General features: G+C 46.5%; 1 protein-coding gene across 1 annotated transcript in view; it reads left to right on the plus strand.

Annotated features, from left to right (window-relative positions):
* The window catches only part of BUB1B (BUB1 mitotic checkpoint serine/threonine kinase B), a 440,231-nt gene that overhangs the window by 111,316 nt on the left and 310,602 nt on the right, over positions 1-18,313 (plus strand). Inside the window, exon 10 of the mRNA XM_086937370.1 lies at positions 17,960-18,027. Within this exon, the coding sequence (XP_086793496.1) occupies positions 17,960-18,027 (68 nt within the window). The remainder of the gene's footprint in view (positions 1-17,959; positions 18,028-18,313) is intronic.

Genomic DNA, 18,313 nt, shown 5'->3' on the forward strand with positions numbered 1-18,313 from the left:
CTTTTCCTGTGGAGGGGCGGCATCCGGAGTCTCCCACAGTTACCCCGCACCAACGCGTAGGAGTCTGAGACAGGTTGACCAACTAGCAGGGGTGCAATTTCAGGACAGTGAGTGTAAAAATCCAGGTCAAAGGGTCAAAATTCTTGACAAAAAGTCAGGACAGAAGGTCAGAATTCAGGAGAAAAGGTAAGTTTTACCGACCCATCAGGAAAGTTCGTGTAACATTACATAAGTAAATAGACAACCAACAAGTCCAAAAAATGTTTATATGAGGTTGAGACAACCTTGCACTGCATGTGTTGTGTGTGCGAGTGAAACTTAAACACCTGCGTTTACATATTAAAAAATAAGAAAAAGATCAAAGCTGAAGGCCTGATCTGACCAATCATCCCAAGGGGATGTGATGTGTAAAAGCTTAGGGTACTGGGATGTGTGTATGGGAGGGGGGATGTTGTAAAGCGTGAAAAAAAACAGCAGCACAAATGCAGAAACTCTGCACTATTAGAGCAAAAGAAAGAAATAAAGGACACTTTTATTTGTACCCTTATCACTGCTTGTGTGACAGTTTGAGGCTAACGGTGGATGCTCCTGGTTAACATGCTCCAAAATGAAACCTCCACCTCCCCAGAGCTTGGCCCCTGGTGAGGTGACAAGAGCCCATAAAGAAAAGCAGTTTGCCATGCCCTGGGCTCTGGCAGAAGGAGGTCCAGCAAAAGCTGTGACTGTGCAGAGAGGCCCATTATCATTCTGTATGTGATAAATGGGCTGATAGCACGTCTGTGCTACGTCAGAGAGGGTCTGCTGCAGGCCACTGATCACAGCAGGAGCGCGAACTGGCCCCTGCAGTGATGGTTACAGAACTCTCAGGCTGCTTGCAGGGGGGCAGCTGCTCCAATGTATGAAATTACGGTTAAAAGACGTCCATGAAAGGATGTCTCACTGACAGGAGGCCCAAATAATGGGCAGTCTGTGAAATCTATGGATGGTTGGTCACCCTAGTCTGAGTTCACACTGCCCTTCTGGACTTTAGGATACAGTAAGGGCACCCACGCCAGGGACCTGTCTCTCAGGCCTAGCCTTCCCAGTACCGCATAGAGGTAGTCCCAGCCCAGGCTGTTGAATGATTTCTCAATATTTGTGGTAAAGGCCCCCGCCCCTTCACCCAGACCTGCTGCGGCGATATTAAATGCTGTACACCTCTTTGGAATTCATCCCGTCTGGTCATTGTGCACGAGCCCGGGGCATATGGGGTAGAAGCTGCGTCGCTAGCACCCTGGTCAACACTTTATAATCAACATTAAGCATGGTTAAGGGCCTGTTCAACGCCCTATCCGGTGGCGGTCGGCCCTCCATTACACACAGTGTCTGTGGCTGCATTAACCCACTGAGTCCAGCATTTTGCAAAAGGCAGAGCATCTGTACTAGGAAAAATATGTTGCTTGTAGTCCTCGATTTGTCTTGGGTTTTGTTGTCATTTGTGAAATTTGTAGAGTGTGCTCCAAACTAGACACCTCAGTATGCATGCAGTAGTATAGGATTGCAAGTAGCATATACAAACGAGTCCATGATTGCTGCTTAGGATACCGCTCGGTCCACAATTTGTGATAAAACCAGTTCTTGATTTTTTTCTTTTCTTTCTGAATTCCCAATCGTAGATGGTCTTTATTCTCTGTGAATTCAGAGATTGCATGTTTGTACTAGGCAGTTTTGTGGGATGGGTGATTATCAGCAGTGTTGTCTCCAGGTGAACGGGACTGCTGGCTTCGTTTTGACCTCAAGCCAGTAGTCCAATGTCAATTGAACTTTTACAGGGCTCATCAGAATTTCGAGGGACTGCGATCCCTGTGGCCAAAGTTGACCCACCAAGCCCTTGTACTGAGGAATAGCTCGAGGATGCCCCTCAACCCCAAATCTACCACACCTTGCCCTCTGCATCTACTGCATATTCAGCATCCTATTTCATTTGCATCAGTACCACTCCAGAGAAGTGAGTGACAAGTTGCCATTAACACTGGAACTGGACTGTAGTCTGCTTTCTCTTCCAGGGAGCTGCTTCTCCTTGGGACTTTGCTAGTCTCCCTGAGCTACTCTCTGCCAGAATGGCCTCCCAAATTAACTGGAAGTAACCACACTCCCCTTTAAAAAAAAAAGTTTCCCCCTAAAAGTTCAAAAATTGTGGTACTTGTCACTACAATTTATTATATCTCCAAGTATTTATATCTCTAGAACAGGGGGTCCCCAAACCGGTCCTGGAGGGCCGGATCCATGCCAGTTTTTGTGCATATCCCCATTGAGATACATGTAGTTATTTTAAAAATCTGGCATGGATCCAGCCCTCCAGGACCGGTTTGGAGACCCCTGCTCTAGAACCCTCTGGTGGATTTTGTTCGTTTTGGTGTCTATAAATTTATAAAAGTCGTCTTTTTTTGTTTTTGTATAAATTGTCTTCTGATTTCTTGAACGGTTTCTTCCTTATTTATTTGTCTTTGTGCTGTATAAATGCTTTACACTAGTTCTTTTGTTAAAGCCAGATTGCTGGATGCCGCAGCTACATAGGGTTGAGCTAAGGTTTGACAAACAAGCCTTTCTGATGGCTACCTCTGCCTGTAGATGTCTCACCTTTTGAATTACCCCCATGCGCAGCATTCCACAAAAACTTTTCTCCTTGGCTCTCCCAATTCGACGAGGACGTCACAATGGAATTGCTCCGCGTGATGTCATTGGTGCCTTAAGAAGACCTTGTCCGCGCCGTAGACACGTAACGTTTTTTTTCAAGGCTCTCCATTTCTGGGATTTTCTTTGTTGCTGGTTCGCAGTGTCATGGCTATCCAGAAGAAGTCCAGTTGTAAGCCTTACAGGTTCATGAATTACGAAGGTAGGTATACAGGAAAAACACTCTGTATGTGCTATGAACCATGAACACGAGACTAGCTCTAGCAAGGCCAGATGCCCATTAATCATGATTAAATTGTCTTCTGGATTGCTTGCTAGACCAACATTGGGAATCAGTTTACTCACATGACCCCCCTCCCCCCCCCCCCCCCCCTCCCCCCACGTTCCCGCATAGAATAAAGACTACAGTTTCTTTCAAATGCATTTACAATAATACACATGCCATACCGGGAACTAGTGCAGCTTCTGGAAAAGCTGATAGGTGGGCCTAAATTTGGGAGGGAGAAGAGTAAGCTTGCCGGAGTATTTTGGGTTATCTGAAATCTTTTCATGACAGATTTGTTTGCTCCTATTAAAAGGACACTGCAGTAATCGAGACATGACTGAATCAAAGTTCGAACAATTGTTTGCGTAGTGCAGGGCTTGATTAAACCAATGATGGGTTTAAGGCTTCTCGGGAGCCCAAAACCGATGCCCATCAGAGATTTGGCTTTCGCCTCAAAAAAACGCAGGGTGTCGTCCTTATAGACCCCTAGGTTTTTAATAAGCTGCTTAGTAGGTGGACTGAGGGTGATCGGCCACCAGTGATCTCCCTAGGAACGATTGTTTTCCTAGCATAAGAGTATCCGTCTTGCTGGCATTCAAACTCCAGCAGCTGGGCATCGTCAGCGTACAATACCATCTCAAGCCCGAAAGATTTTACCTGTGCAAGTGTTTGGGTGTGAATACTAACTAAATTAGAGCTCAAAGAGGAGCTCTGAGGGACTCCGTAGTGCAGGGATTGCTGGTGGGATGCAAAGAGGCGAGAGATTACCTGAAAGGAGCACTCACTCAAAGAGGAAAACTATGTCCGCGCTGACCCACGTATACCAACGTGATGTAAGCGCTGTCATAGTATTTAATGTTAGACCATGTCGAACTTGGTGCTCAAGTCGAGCAGGTTCCGAGCAGATTATCTGCCTTCATCCATAAAAGTGCAAAGCTTCTCTGTTACAGCTAAGAGGGCGGATTTGGTGCTGTAGGCAGGCCTCAAGCAATTTTGAGACATATCCAGCATATGGTGTTCTTCCAAAAACGTCAAAATGCTGTTGACCTATTTCTCCATTACATTGGCCAGGAAAGGTAACAGGGATGATAATTTTCGGGCTTAGTGCGATCCCAGAGGGTTTTTTAAAGCAGAGGAATGACTTTGGCGTGATTCCATAGACCAGGTACTGAGGCAGATGATACGTAAATGTAAATGTATTGCGACTTCTATAGCGCACGTATCACCCGAAGGCATCAAGGCGCTTGCCTTGGGAACCCGTCCTGGCTTTTTCCCTGTGAGAACCCCTACTGGGCATCCCCAAGGTGAAAGCCAGGCATCCCGCAGCGGGTGGGCCGCCGTAGTGGAGATTAAGCAAGCTATTGCCCAGAGTTGCAGCATGGGACCCCATGATTAGAGTAGGCACCGAGGCGAGAATTATCGAGTCCGTGGACATTTTTGGGCTCAGGACCCTGCCGCGTCAGGAATTGAACCCTGGTCCCGGGCCAGACCTCTGCATCAGGGTCTGCCGCTCTAATCAGTGAGCCACACTCCTCCACTTGATAAGGAGAGAAAAATCGGGAGTAGAAGATTCTCAACCAATAAATCAATCCGGGGATTATATAGCGCACTACTCACCTGTGAGGGTCTCAAGGCGCTGGGAGTTTGGGGGGCAGCTCCGGATCAGTCGAAAAGCCAGGTCTTTTGAGGTCCTTCCTCAAGGTGTGCAGGGTTGACGAGCGTCTAATGTTTACGGGGAGCTCGTTCCAGATCTTGGCTGCGATGTAGGAGAAGGCTCTCCTGCCTGTTCTGTTACTATAGATGCGGGGGACCTCTGCCAGGGCGAGGTCGGCAGAGCGGAGGTTTCTCTTGGTTACGTGGAAGGCTACTCTCTCTTTGAGGTATTTGGGTCCGATGTTGTCGAGGGATTTGTAGGCGTGGGTGAGGAGTTTTAAAGTGACCCTTGTCTCAACGGGGAGCCAGTGGAGGTCTTGTAGGTGTTTGGTCATGTGTTCATGACGTGGAGTTTTGAGGACGAGTCTGGCGGCGGCGTTCTGGATGGTCTCGATTTTTAAGATGAGATCTGGTGTGATGCTGATGTCTGGAAAGCCAGATTTAACTTTGCTACAGAGGACTTGTAAAGAGCACTGGCAGAGGGAAGACAAAATGCTTAATGTCTCCCTAGGACTGATGTGCTGTGGCAAAACAGTACAGTCTGACTGATGGGAAGCGACATTAGAGGGGAAATATCCTTGAATGTGCGAATAAAATAGTCTTCTAGTTTATCACAGCATTCTCTTGAAGCTATTCTAGGATCACCCAATAGCACTGGATTCATTAGGCTGTTGACTAGGTTGAAAGATTCTTTGCTGGGATTGTTGCTATTAGATTTTATTCGTAAAGAACTCTGCCCTGGTGTTCCTAATTAGCTTGTGATCTACTTTGATAGCTGAGGAATCATAAGTTTTGCACCAGGACAGCTCTAGAACCTTACAGTGTGTTTTTTCTTTTTTTAGCAGCAACGAGGGTCTCGTTCAACCATGGAATACGAATGCTTCTTTTTGACCGGAACCTAGCTAGGATGAAAGCATTTAGGGCTGATGTGAGCCATGATTTCAGCATGTTATCGGGAGCCTCCACATTGGGAGCCAACTCTGGTCTGCTAGCCTGAATTAAATTGCCAAATTCCTGCGCATCTAGTTTATGCCTGGGCTGTTTCAGGATGATGTCAGGGGCCAGGATGGGGTCCCGGCATAATATGCAGATGGACATGGGGATCATAAAGTAGTCTGACCAGGGCATAGACCAAGATGTCAAGACCTGTGGATAGCTTCAGTTTGAAAAAACTGGATTGAGGAGGTGGCCAACAGTGTGTGTTGCGCTTGTAACTAATGGGATTAATTGCATGGCTGAAAGTGTATGTGGGGGGAGGCTGCTATTAGAGGAGAGACTTTGTACAAACTACAGACGTCAGTCCAACCCATCTGATCAGGATTGGACAGACGTGTGTAGTTTGTACAAAGTCTCTCCCCTAATGGCAGCCTCCCCCACATACACTTTCAGCTCTGGCATCAAATATACTGCACCCTGGTTAAAATTGCGACACTGTAAGCTACAGACCCACAATGACTGTGCAAGATGCATAGGAGGGGGCATGGGCTGATTTCATGCACCTTGCCTGGTCTGGTCACCCCAGTCTCTCCCTACTGGCAGGTTTTCTTCTCCACTTTCTCGCACATCATACACTTTGCCTCCCTCGCCAAGGCTGGGGCTCTTATGCCTTCCGTCGGAAATGCCGGATGATATTAAACGGGTTTTAGGCCTGGCACTGCCCCTTGTTAATGGGGCCCGAGGATTTTGCCCGGTTCCTGAGGAACAACTAACTGTGCATTACTCTACTCTCCCGTCTCCCAGCAGACCTAAAGAAATTTGGGGGCAAGACTACCTGCTAACGCAAACTCTGCCCTTGGGACCTGATGTTCTGACCGGACCCACAGTCTCTTCGTTTGATTTCACTTCTGCTATTATTGCTCACTGACTCATTACCATGCCTTTACCCTCAGCAGGTCAGGGCAGGTAAAACGTTTTGATGACAAAAAAAAAACTTTTTCATTATTTTACAATAAATGCAATCCAGTGGTGCCTTTTTCTTCATGTACAATGCACCAGACACTTTACGACACTGTTAAAAGCGGGAAATTAAGGTCTGCTTAATTCATATTAAATGAATAGATAATCCGCAGAAGCTCTGCACAAATTAGTTAGAATGTAAGATGATGCGTAGATAGCACAAATTGTATTGTAGCCTTTTACTGTTGGAAATAATCACGATGAAACTGTGGTTTTATTTTTATGAATTGTCAAGCGAACATTGTAAAGGTTTTAATTTACTTATACAATAAATAAATTGCTTATTACTTATACCCTCTGCATGCATCCATTATTCTCGTACTGCGATTATGCGCACTATGTAATTTGAATTGTACTGTGTACGCTTCTGATTCTCCCTGTAACACCCAATTCAGTTCAGTGCCCTGATTGTATAATGCATGATTTCACAGATACCTGTTTTTAGTTTTTATCTTTATTATCATTCAACTGTTGTAAAAGTTTTAACTTTAAAAACTATAAATAAACTTTTTGTAAAAAAAATCGGGTCTGGTGACTGGTTTTAAAACTGTGTTCGGACTGATACAATCATTTTTCCTGTCTTTGTTCTTCAGTTTTTTTGGAGGGTTCCCCACCGTCCTTCTGCTTATCGGCTGTGGAATTGTCCTCTTCCTCCTGATCTGTCAAGGATATGGCCGAAACGGATTACACGTGTCTAGCTGAGCAAAAGTGCAGAGAAACCTTAGGGCACCATCTGGGACACAAGTGGCTTTCTGAACTCTGTGCGAGCTGGATGCTGTGCTTTCAAAAAATTGATGTTCTCTAATGTGGAACCTATTTTCTGGTGCATGAATGGTGTAACTGAGATCATTCTGGAAGTTTATGTGGACCAGCTCTCAGAGGCTTTCCTAGACATGGAGGCGCTCCTGGAACCATTGTGGTCGTGGCAGAGGCAACACCGGGCAATGCATTTTCCAATTCTGCAAGATGCTCATTATGATGGACTAGAGCCACTCTTCGGATACCTTTGATTCGTTCCTCTCGCTGCTGTCATTCGAACTTGTAGTTGAAGCACTTTCACCATCTCAGAGTGCCTTAAAGCAACAACCGGTTCCTGGTCCATCCCACTCTTGAGCCAACGACAACATGCATGTAACACATCTTTTTCCATGATCACACGTATGCTGCTTGAGAGCCAGATGTCGTAGAAATATTCTCAGATGATGTCTAAAAGTCCCCCCCATGCTTTCGACAAGGAACATGCACAGACTCTTGTATCCACTGCAAAGACTGTTGTGAAGAAAAATATAAACAGACTATATTTTCCTTGTTTCAAGCCGCTTTATTTTCTTTCCAGGCTGGCATATTCATTATCGTGCATGGTCTGCTTAACTACCAAACACATCTTTCCCTGGTAGACCTCATGATATGACAATGTGTTTTATAATAATGTATTTTATATAAAGTAACATTTTATCTGCAAGGCTTAAAGTATTCGTACATAGCTTACTGCATTATTTCATTCTATTTTATATCTTTCATGATTGTTTACATATATTCACTGTAGCCTTATGCTGTTTTAAAAAAACATTTTATATATGGAATTTATATATCCTTTCCGAGAGCATGAGTTTTACTTAAGGTTTTTTATAAAACAAACAATCCCTAAATAAAAGACCATATGCACAGATTTGACCCAACAACATCCTGTTCAGACGTACGAGCCATGGGCTTCGAAGGCCAGACTCCATTTTGTGCAGGTCAAGTCAATTATTTGCTTATCATTGACTTGCTTCCCTTTGACCAGAATGTCGTCTGTCTTCATCTTTCGAAGAACTTGTGAAAGTGTCAAATCATCTAGACAATGATCTTGGCACAACACCTAATGCATCATCCGTCTGGGACAGGTTCCCTGATACCTATGTTTTAAGCTCAAATAGCAAATATAACAAACAATGCCGTCTGAACTGACATAGATTTGTCATTCTGGTTTCTATTGGTTTGTCTTAAGACAATCTGATTGGTGCATACAGGTTATGTCCAGAATTTAATGGAAATTCCCACATGTAGTTTACACTACATCTAGTGGCCATTGACTCCGATCTTCGCCCTAGATTGACAAGAGATTCTATCTGAAACACTGATAGATACTGACAGGCTGCGGCACTGCTACAGCATCCATTTGTATAGTGAGAGCTGATACCGAACCAATCTTGAGAGGAGCTGAGGTTAGCTGACATGTTTTTTCTTTGAGGCAAATCTCTTTTCTGATAATTACAACTTCTTGCTGTAAAGAGATCTGTAGTGTACCGAATCCCAAGAAATTCTAGAGCTACTCCATGTCCTCAGTTTTATAATGTAGTCTTCAGTGTTAGGTTGCCAAATGATATTCCAACCATATTAGAAATGTTCATCCTATGCTTGTTGTTAGTGACATGCATTATTAGTGCTGTTTTAATAATATTCGATGTAGATATTAGTCGTATGCTAAGCAACAGGACTAGACTGTTGAAGTAAACATGAAAGAACAACATTAGGTTGAATTACCACTGCACTCCTGACCCCTTTTTAGGTCTCGCCTAGACGAAAGCAAAAGCGAAGCTTTTGCTGTCTATGCGAGACAACTTATGTTGCCACTTTTCTGGGAATATTGTGGACATCAGACTGTTACGAGCTTTTTCTGCTGTAGTCAGGCTGTCACGAGCTTCTCCTTTGGAGATTTGACCTCGTGAGCGCGCCTTGACTGCATCTAATGGGCCGTGCGCTTCCTTTAGTCAGTTTCACTTTGTTTCATTTCAAAGTGCAGGCGTCAATGTGTCTGGTAGTTGTTCATGTGGAGTGCCTTCTGAGTTTGTGAGCGCGCCTTGACTGCATCTAATGTGTGTGGCTTTTTTTTTTCAACGTGGCCCGGGCGCTTGCTTCAGTCAGTTTCGCTTTTAAGGTGCAGGCGTCAATGGGTCTGGTACTTGTTTTATTTCCATTTAATGCTCTTTGGAACAACAATTTTATATTACTTGTGTGTATTACCACTGGCCAGAATTTCAAAGACTTATATTCACGCAGGTGAAATAATACTATTGTGATTAGGGCCGATTTTTGGAGTCTGACCGTTCAGAGTGCAGAGTGGAGCTTCAGAGTGGAGCTTCAGAGTGGAGCTTCAGAGTGGAGCTTCAGAGTGGAGCTTCAGAGTGGAGCTTCAGAGTGGAGCTTCCGAGTGGAGCTTCCGAGTGGAGCTTCCGAGTGGAGCTTCCGAGTGGAGCTTCCGAGTGGAGCTTCCGAGTGGAGCTTCAGAGTGGAGCTTCAGAGTGCAGAGTGGAGCTTCCGAGTGCAGAGTGGAGCTTCCGAGTGCAGAGTGGAGCTTCCGAGTGCAGAGTGGAGCTTCAGAGTGCAGAGTGGAGCTTCAGAGTGCAGAGTGGAGCTTCAGAGTGCAGAGTGGAGCTTCAGAGTGCAGAGTGGAGGTGCAGAGTGGAGCTTCAGAGTGGAGCTTCAGAGTGGAGCTTCAGAGTGGAGCTTCAGAGTGGAGCTTCCGAGTGGAGCTTCAGAGTGGAGCTTCCGAGTGGAGCTTCCGAGTGGAGCTTCCGAGTGGAGCTTCAGAGTGGAGCTTCCGAGTGGAGCTTCCGAGTGGAGCTTCCGAGTGGAGCTTCCGAGTGGAGCTTCCGAGTGCAGAGTGGAGCTTCAGAGTGCAGAGTGGAGCTTCAGAGTGCAGAGTGGAGCTTCCGAGTGGAGCTTCCGAGTGGAGCTTCCGAGTGGAGCTTCCGAGTGGAGCTTCCGAGTGGAGCTTCCGAGTGGAGCTTCCGAGTGGAGCTTCCGAGTGCAGAGTGGAGCTTCAGAGTGCAGAGTGGAGCTTCAGAGTGCAGAGTGGAGCTTCAGAGTGCAGAGTGGAGCTTCAGAGTGCAGAGTGGAGCTTCAGAGTGCAGAGTGGAGCTTCAGAGTGCAGAGTGGAGCTTCAGAGTGCAGAGTGGAGCTTCAGAGTGGAGCTTCAGAGTGGAGCTTCAGAGTGGAGCTTCAGAGTGGAGCTTCAGAGTGGAGCTTCAGAGTGGAGCTTCAGAGTGGAGCTTCAGAGTGGAGCTTCAGAGTGGAGCTTCCGAGTGGAGCTTCCGAGTGGAGCTTCCGAGTGGAGCTTCCGAGTGGAGCTTCCGAGTGGAGCTTCCGAGTGGAGCTTCCGAGTGGAGCTTCCGAGTGGAGCTTCAGAGTGGAGCTTCAGAGTGGAGCTTCCGAGTGGAGCTTCCGAGTGCAGAGTGGAGCTTCCGAGTGCAGAGTGGAGCTTCCGAGTGCAGAGTGGAGCTTCAGAGTGCAGAGTGGAGCTTCAGAGTGCAGAGTGGAGCTTCAGAGTGCAGAGTGGAGCTTCAGAGTGCAGAGTGGAGGTGCAGAGTGGAGGTGCAGAGTGGAGCTTCAGAGTGGAGCTTCAGAGTGGAGCTTCAGAGTGGAGCTTCAGAGTGGAGCTTCAGAGTGGAGCTTCAGAGTGGAGCTTCAGAGTGGAGCTTCAGAGTGGAGCTTCAGAGTGGAGCTTCCGAGTGGAGCTTCCGAGTGGAGCTTCCGAGTGGAGCTTCCGAGTGCAGAGTGGAGCTTCAGAGTGCAGAGTGGAGCTTCAGAGTGCAGAGTGGAGCTTCAGAGTGCAGAGTGGAGCTTCAGAGTGCAGAGTGGAGCTTCCGAGTGGAGCTTCCGAGTGGAGCTTCCGAGTGCAGAGTGGAGCTTCAGAGTGCAGAGTGGAGCTTCAGAGTGCAGAGTGGAGCTTCAGAGTGCAGAGTGGAGCTTCAGAGTGCAGAGTGGAGCTTCAGAGTGCAGAGTGGAGCTTCAGAGTGCAGAGTGGAGCTTCAGAGTGGAGCTTCAGAGTGGAGCTTCAGAGTGGAGCTTCAGAGTGGAGCTTCAGAGTGGAGCTTCAGAGTGGAGCTTCAGAGTGGAGCTTCAGAGTGGAGCTTCAGAGTGGAGCTTCAGAGTGGAGCTTCAGAGTGGAGCTTCAGAGTGGAGCTTCAGAGTGGAGCTTCAGAGTGGAGCTTCAGAGTGGAGCTTCAGAGTGGAGCTTCAGAGTGGAGCTTCAGAGTGGAGCTTCAGAGTGGAGCTTCAGAGTGCAGAGTGGAGCTTCAGAGTGCAGAGTGGAGCTTCAGAGTGCAGAGTGGAGCTTCAGAGTGCAGAGTGGAGCTTCAGAGTGCAGAGTGGAGCTTCAGAGTGCAGAGTGGAGCTTCAGAGTGCAGAGTGGAGCTTCAGAGTGCAGAGTGGAGCTTCAGAGTGGAGCTTCAGAGTGGAGCTTCAGAGTGGAGCTTCAGAGTGGAGCTTCAGAGTGGAGCTTCAGAGTGGAGCTTCAGAGTGGAGCTTCAGAGTGGAGCTTCAGAGTGGAGCTTCAGAGTGGAGCTTCAGAGTGGAGCTTCAGAGTGGAGCTTCAGAGTGGAGCTTCAGAGTGGAGCTTCAGAGTGGAGCTTCAGAGTGGAGCTTCAGAGTGGAGAGTGGAGCTTCAGAGTGGAGCTTCAGAGTGGAGAGTGGAGCTTCAGAGCGGAGCTTCAGAGCGGAGCTTCAGAGCGGAGCTTCAGAGCGCAGAGTGGAGCTTCAGAGTGCAGAGTGGAGCTTCAGAGTGCAGAGTGGAGCTTCAGAGTGCAGAGTGGAGCTTCAGAGTGCAGAGTGGAGCTTCAGAGTGCAGAGTGGAGCTTCAGAGTGCAGAGTGGAGCTTCAGAGTGCAGAGTGGAGCTTCAGAGTGGAGCTTCAGAGTGGAGCTTCAGAGTGGAGCTTCAGAGTGGAGCTTCAGAGTGGAGCTTCAGAGTGGAGCTTCAGAGTGGAGCTTCAGAGTGGAGCTTCAGAGTGGAGCTTCAGAGTGGAGCTTCAGAGTGGAGCTTCAGAGTGGAGCTTCAGAGTGGAGCTTCAGAGTGGAGCTTCAGAGTGGAGCTTCAGAGTGGAGCTTCAGAGTGGAGCTTCAGAGTGGAGCTTCAGAGTGGAGCTTCAGAGTGGAGCTTCAGAGTGGAGCTTCAGAGTGGAGCTTCAGAGTGGAGCTTCAGAGTGGAGCTTCAGAGTGGAGCTTCAGAGTGGAGCTTCAGAGTGGAGCTTCAGAGTGCAGAGTGGAGCTTCAGAGTGGAGAGTGGAGCTTCAGAGTGGAGCTTCAGAGTGGAGCTTCAGAGTGGAGCTTCAGAGTGGAGCTTCAGAGCGGAGCTTCAGAGCGGAGCTTCAGAGCGGAGCTTCAGAGCGGAGCTTCAGAGTGGAGAGTGGAGCTTCAGAGTGGAGCTTCAGAGTGGAGCTTCAGAGTGGAGAGTGGAGCTTGAGAGTGGAGAGTGGAGCTTGAGAGTGGAGAGTGGAGCTTGAGAGTGGAGAGTGGAGCTTGAGAGTGGAGAGTGGAGCTTGAGAGTGGAGCTTGAGAGTGGAGAGTGGAGCTTGAGAGTGGAGAGTGGAGCTTGAGAGTGGAGAGTGGAGCTTGAGAGTGGAGAGTGGAGCTTGAGAGTGGAGCTTGAGAGTGGAGCTTGAGAGTGGAGCTTGAGAGTGGAGCTTGAGAGTGGAGCTTGAGAGTGGAGCTTGAGAGTGGAGCTTGAGAGTGGAGCTTGAGAGTGGAGCTTGAGAGTGGAGCTTGAGAGTGGAGCTTGAGAGTGGAGCTTGAGAGTGGAGCTTGAGAGTGGAGCTTGAGAGTGGAGCTTGAGAGTGGAGCTTGAGAGTGGAGCTTGAGAGTGGAGCTTGAGAGTGGAGCTTGAGAGTGGAGCTTGAGAGTGGAGCTTGAGAGTGGAGCTTGAGAGTGGAGCTTGAGAGTGGAGCTTGAGAGTGGAGCTTGAGAGTGGAGCTTGAGAGTGGAGCTTGAGAGTGGAGCTTCAGAGTGGAGCTTGAGAGTGGAGCTTGAGAGTGGAGCTTGAGAGTGGAGCTTGAGAGTGGAGCTTGAGAGTGGAGCTTGAGAGTGGAGCTTGAGAGTGGAGCTTCAGAGTGGAGCTTCAGAGTGGAGCTTCAGAGTGGAGCTTCAGAGTGGAGCTTCAGAGTGGAGCTTCAGAGTGGAGCTTCAGAGTGGAGCTTCAGAGTGGAGCTTCAGAGTGCAGAGTGGAGCTTCAGAGTGGAGCTTCAGAGTGGAGAGTGGAGCTTCAGAGTGGAGAGTGGAGCTTCAGAGTGGAGAGTGGAGCTTCAGAGTGGAGAGTGGAGCTTCAGAGTGGAGAGTGGAGCTTCAGAGTGGAGAGTGGAGCTTCAGAGCGGAGCTTCAGAGCGGAGCTTCAGAGCGGAGCTTCAGAGTGGAGAGTGGAGCTTCAGAGTGGAGAGTGGAGCTTCAGAGTGGAGCTTCAGAGTGGAGCTTCAGAGCGGAGCTTCAGAGCGGAGCTTCAGAGTGGAGCTTCAGAGTGGAGAGTGGAGCTTGAGAGTGGAGAGTGGAGCTTGAGAGTGGAGCTTGAGAGTGGAGCTTCAGAGTGGAGCTTCAGAGCGGAGCTTCAGAGCGGAGCTTCAGAGCGGAGCTTCAGAGCGGAGCTTCAGAGCGGAGCGCTTCAGAGCGGAGCGCTTCAGAGCGTGGAGCTTCAGAGTGGAGCTTCAGAGTGCAGAGTGGAGCTTCAGAGTGCAGAGTGGAGCTTCAGAGTGCAGAGTGGAGCTTCAGAGTGTCAAGAGCAATGCCAATAGCTCTATCTTTAACAAAGGCGAAACCATTGCATTGTAAATGCTTGTTATTTTACCGAATCACATGCTCATGCTGCTGCCTGGTTTGTCTACATGCACACAGGCAGAATCACTCGGTACAAAATGGCTCCTGTTCACTCGTCAGTACGGTCTTGCGCCGCCCCACCTTCCCCCTGCCAAATACATTCATTCCAAATACTGCTTATTTTCATATCAGACTGACTTCTCACATCTGGGATAGCAGGGGCACCTTCCACAGTGATTAGTGCTTCACAAAAAATAATTCTCGGCTAGCGCTCAGAAGCCTTGAAGCTTTGATTGAATGACACTGCAGTTTGATGCCCCGCTCGTTTTTTGATGCTATGCGTTCCAGACACTGATTTTATTAAGACTCACTTGGAGCTCTAAACTGTCACTTGATCTTTCTTTGGGTCATTTCGTTTGCCCGGAAGGACTAACATATCTGTGAAACCCTCTTCTTTTATAGTTTGAGCATCGTCTTCGTTTAGCAGGATAACATTATACATTTGAAAATACAAATATCCGGGAAGAGCAGAGAGCAAATCTCCGCGATGTTGGGCATTCTCCTATCATAAAGGAAGCGTGTTGGTGGGACCTGTGGCATCTAATGCATCATTTAACCCTATATGCGTGGGCACCTACCACAATAATGTATAGGATGAGTTTGTTCCGTTCCCGTTTTTAATTTGATGTAAAACTCAAATCACTGCACACTCTCTACTACACACTCTCTACTACAGTCACTACTCTCTACTACACACTCCCTACTACAGTCACTACTCTCTACTACACATTCTGCTACACACTCTCTACTACAGTCACTACTCTCTGCTACGCAGTCTACTCTCTACTACACTCTACTACACACTCTCTACTACACACTCTACTACACACTCTCTACTACAGTCACTACTCTCTGCTACACACTCTACTACACACTCTCTACTACACACTCTCTACTACAGTCGCTACTCTCTACTACACACTGTACTACACACTCTACTACAGTCACTACTCTCTACTACACACTCTCTACTACAGTCACTACTCTCTACTACACACTCACTACACACTCACTACTACAGCCACTACTCTCTTCGACACACTCTATACTAGACACTCTCTACTACACACTATCTACTACAGTCACTACTCTCTACTACACACTGTACTACACACTCTACTACAGTCACTACTCTCTACTACACACTACTACACACTCTCTACTACAGTCACTACTCTCTACTACACACTCTACTACACACTCACTACACACTCACTACTACAGCCACTACTCTCTTCGACACTCTATACTAGACACTCTCTACTACACACTATCTACTACAGTCACTACTTACTACACACTCTACTACACACTCTACTACACACTCTACTACACACTCTACTACACACTCTACTACACACTCTACTACACACTCTACATTACACACTCTACATTACACACTCTACATTACACACTCTACATTACACACTCTAAATTACACACTCTCTACTACACACTCTCTACTACACACTCTACACTACACACTCTGCTACACACACGCTCTACTACACACTCTACTACACACCCTCTACTACTCTCTACTACTCTACTACACATTCTCTACTACTCTACTACACACTCACTACTTTCTACTACACTCTACTACAGACTCTCCACTCTCTACTCCACACTCTCTACTCCACACTCTCTACTTCAATCTCTCTACCTCAATCTCTCTACTTCAATCTCTCTACTTCAATCTCTCTACTTCACATTCTGTATTACACACTCTCTACTACACACTCACTACTCTCTACTACACACTCTCTACTACACACTCTACTACACTCCCTACTACACATTCTCCTACACACTCTACTACACACTCACCACTCTACTACACACTCACCACTCTACTACACACTCACCACTCTACTACACACTCACTAGTCTCTACTGCTCACTCTCTACTACACACTCTCTACTACACACTCTCTACTACACACTCTCTACTACACACTCTCTACTACACACTCACTACTCTCTACTACACACTCACTACTCTCTACTACACACTCACTACTCTCTACTACACACTCTACTACTCACTTACTACTCTCTACTCACTCTCTACTACTCACTACTACTCTCTCTACTACTCACTACTACTCTCTCTACTACTCTCTACTACTCACTCTCTACTACTCACTCTCTACTACTCACTCTCTACTACACACTCACTACTCTCTACTACACACTCACTACTCTCTACTACACACTCTACTACTCACTTACTACTCTCTACTCACTCTCTACTACTCACTACTACTCTCACTACTACTCTCTACTACTCTCTCTACTACTCTCTCTACTACTCACTCTCTACTACTCTCTCTACTACTCTCTACTACTCACTCTCTACTACTCACTCTCTACTACTCACTCTCTACTACTCACTCTCTACTGCTCATGACAATGCCATTTATTTATCTGTTTCCAAAACCAACACATAAATAAAACATTTGTCATTTACAATGCCAAAAGCGCTAACTTTTGCAAAGGCGAGACCGTTGCATTGTAAATGCTTGTTAAGGAACTGTTAGTGACCCTTAAAGCACGGACACCACCACAAGTATGTTGAGCAGGTTGTATGTGGCTTAAACTACCTGGTCCTTCACACGTAAAGCTTTAGCGCACAGAACAAGTTCAGGCATCCATAAGTGGGAAAGTCAATCCTTGTGGAACTTAGCCAGAGCATTAGTTCACAAAATATTTGCTTTTAGCATATTTGTATTTCTCGTTACTCATAATACTACATATTTTGTCACATCACATCTGCAATCTATCCTACGCAACCTGCTTAAAACTCTGTATCTACAGCGTAATAAGGCTTAATTCGGAGTCTTGCGCTGGATATATTTTCTGTTATTGTTGTCTTGCGTAATTACTGTATTGCATTAACTAACATCTTCATTGTTTATGCATTCATTCGTAAAACAAATAAAAATCTCTGAAGAAGAAAAAAATAAGACTTTTGGTAATGCTGTTTTTGAAGGATGCTCTAACTGCAAATTTCTCATAACCCACTCCATTTGGGGGTCTGTCGCGCGGACATTTTCAGAAGTGATAAGGTTCCAAATTAGATTACGCTCCCTGTTATTATTGAAAATTTGTTGGTCCTTTTCTGCGTCTGTGGTCACGGAAATAGTGAGCTGTCTGTACGACAATAGTGGAGAAGCCTTATATATGGTCTTACAGCCTTGGCCACCTAATCTCACACTGAAATCATTCATGAGATTTTAATGTTAATAATATTGTGAACAGTTTTATGTCAGACGTCCCTATGGAATTTTAAACTAAATAAAATATTTGGAAAAGGTTTTCACACACTTTTTACACTTTTTACACTGTTGTGCGATTTAGAAACTCGTTCAATCTATGATGTCAGAAAAGAAGGCACGTGTGGTGACCAAGGCAATCCAACAAGCTGTGTTGTCAACCATAAAGTAAAGTTCTGATTATAGAAAACAAAAGCTGAAAATGTGTTTGCCATACCTTATAGATGTAGTCGGAGGCCAGTACATCTGCCTTTCTAAGTATTTAAAATTGCTAACAAAGAGGTACCCTCCGTGTCTGTTAACCTCTTAAGTGCTGCGTCGGGGCGTTGGCCGACGGCAGCACTACCTCCCCAGTGCTGCGCACGACCATTGGACGTCCATTCAGTACTAGTTCCAATGGACAGCGCAGCACTGGGGAGGGATATTTGCGCGCATCTAAGGTGTTAAAATGGTGAAACTGCTATCTAAGGAAATTAGTTTTTTGCCTATTTCAAGCTTCTGTTTCCTTCACAGAGAAGCTACAAGCCAGCATTAGGAGGAGAAATGAAATGGCGAAGATGATTGAGGAGTTGGAGAAACAGGTAATGGAAACTGAGAACAATGGCAATCAACACTCAGTTGACCAGGTAGAGTTTCCGATCTTTTCCATCCAAAAGTAGGTATCTAAAATGCATTTCTCTTCATTGTTGCCATGCAAGTTTTTTGGAACTCTAGAAAACTAGCCTAGCTAAAGTTTACCCTCAGAGGCGATGCTAATGAAACTATTCTGGCTAAAATACCACTCTACATAGCATTCCCTCATTAAGGGGAAAACATTTTGACCCAGCCTTGAATTCCCTATCTCTACTTTCATTCTTATCACCACTG

The sequence above is a fragment of the Lissotriton vulgaris genome, chromosome 9 (assembly GCF_964263255.1).
Source record: "Lissotriton vulgaris chromosome 9, aLisVul1.2, whole genome shotgun sequence".
Classification (NCBI taxonomy): Eukaryota; Metazoa; Chordata; class Amphibia; order Caudata; family Salamandridae; genus Lissotriton; species Lissotriton vulgaris.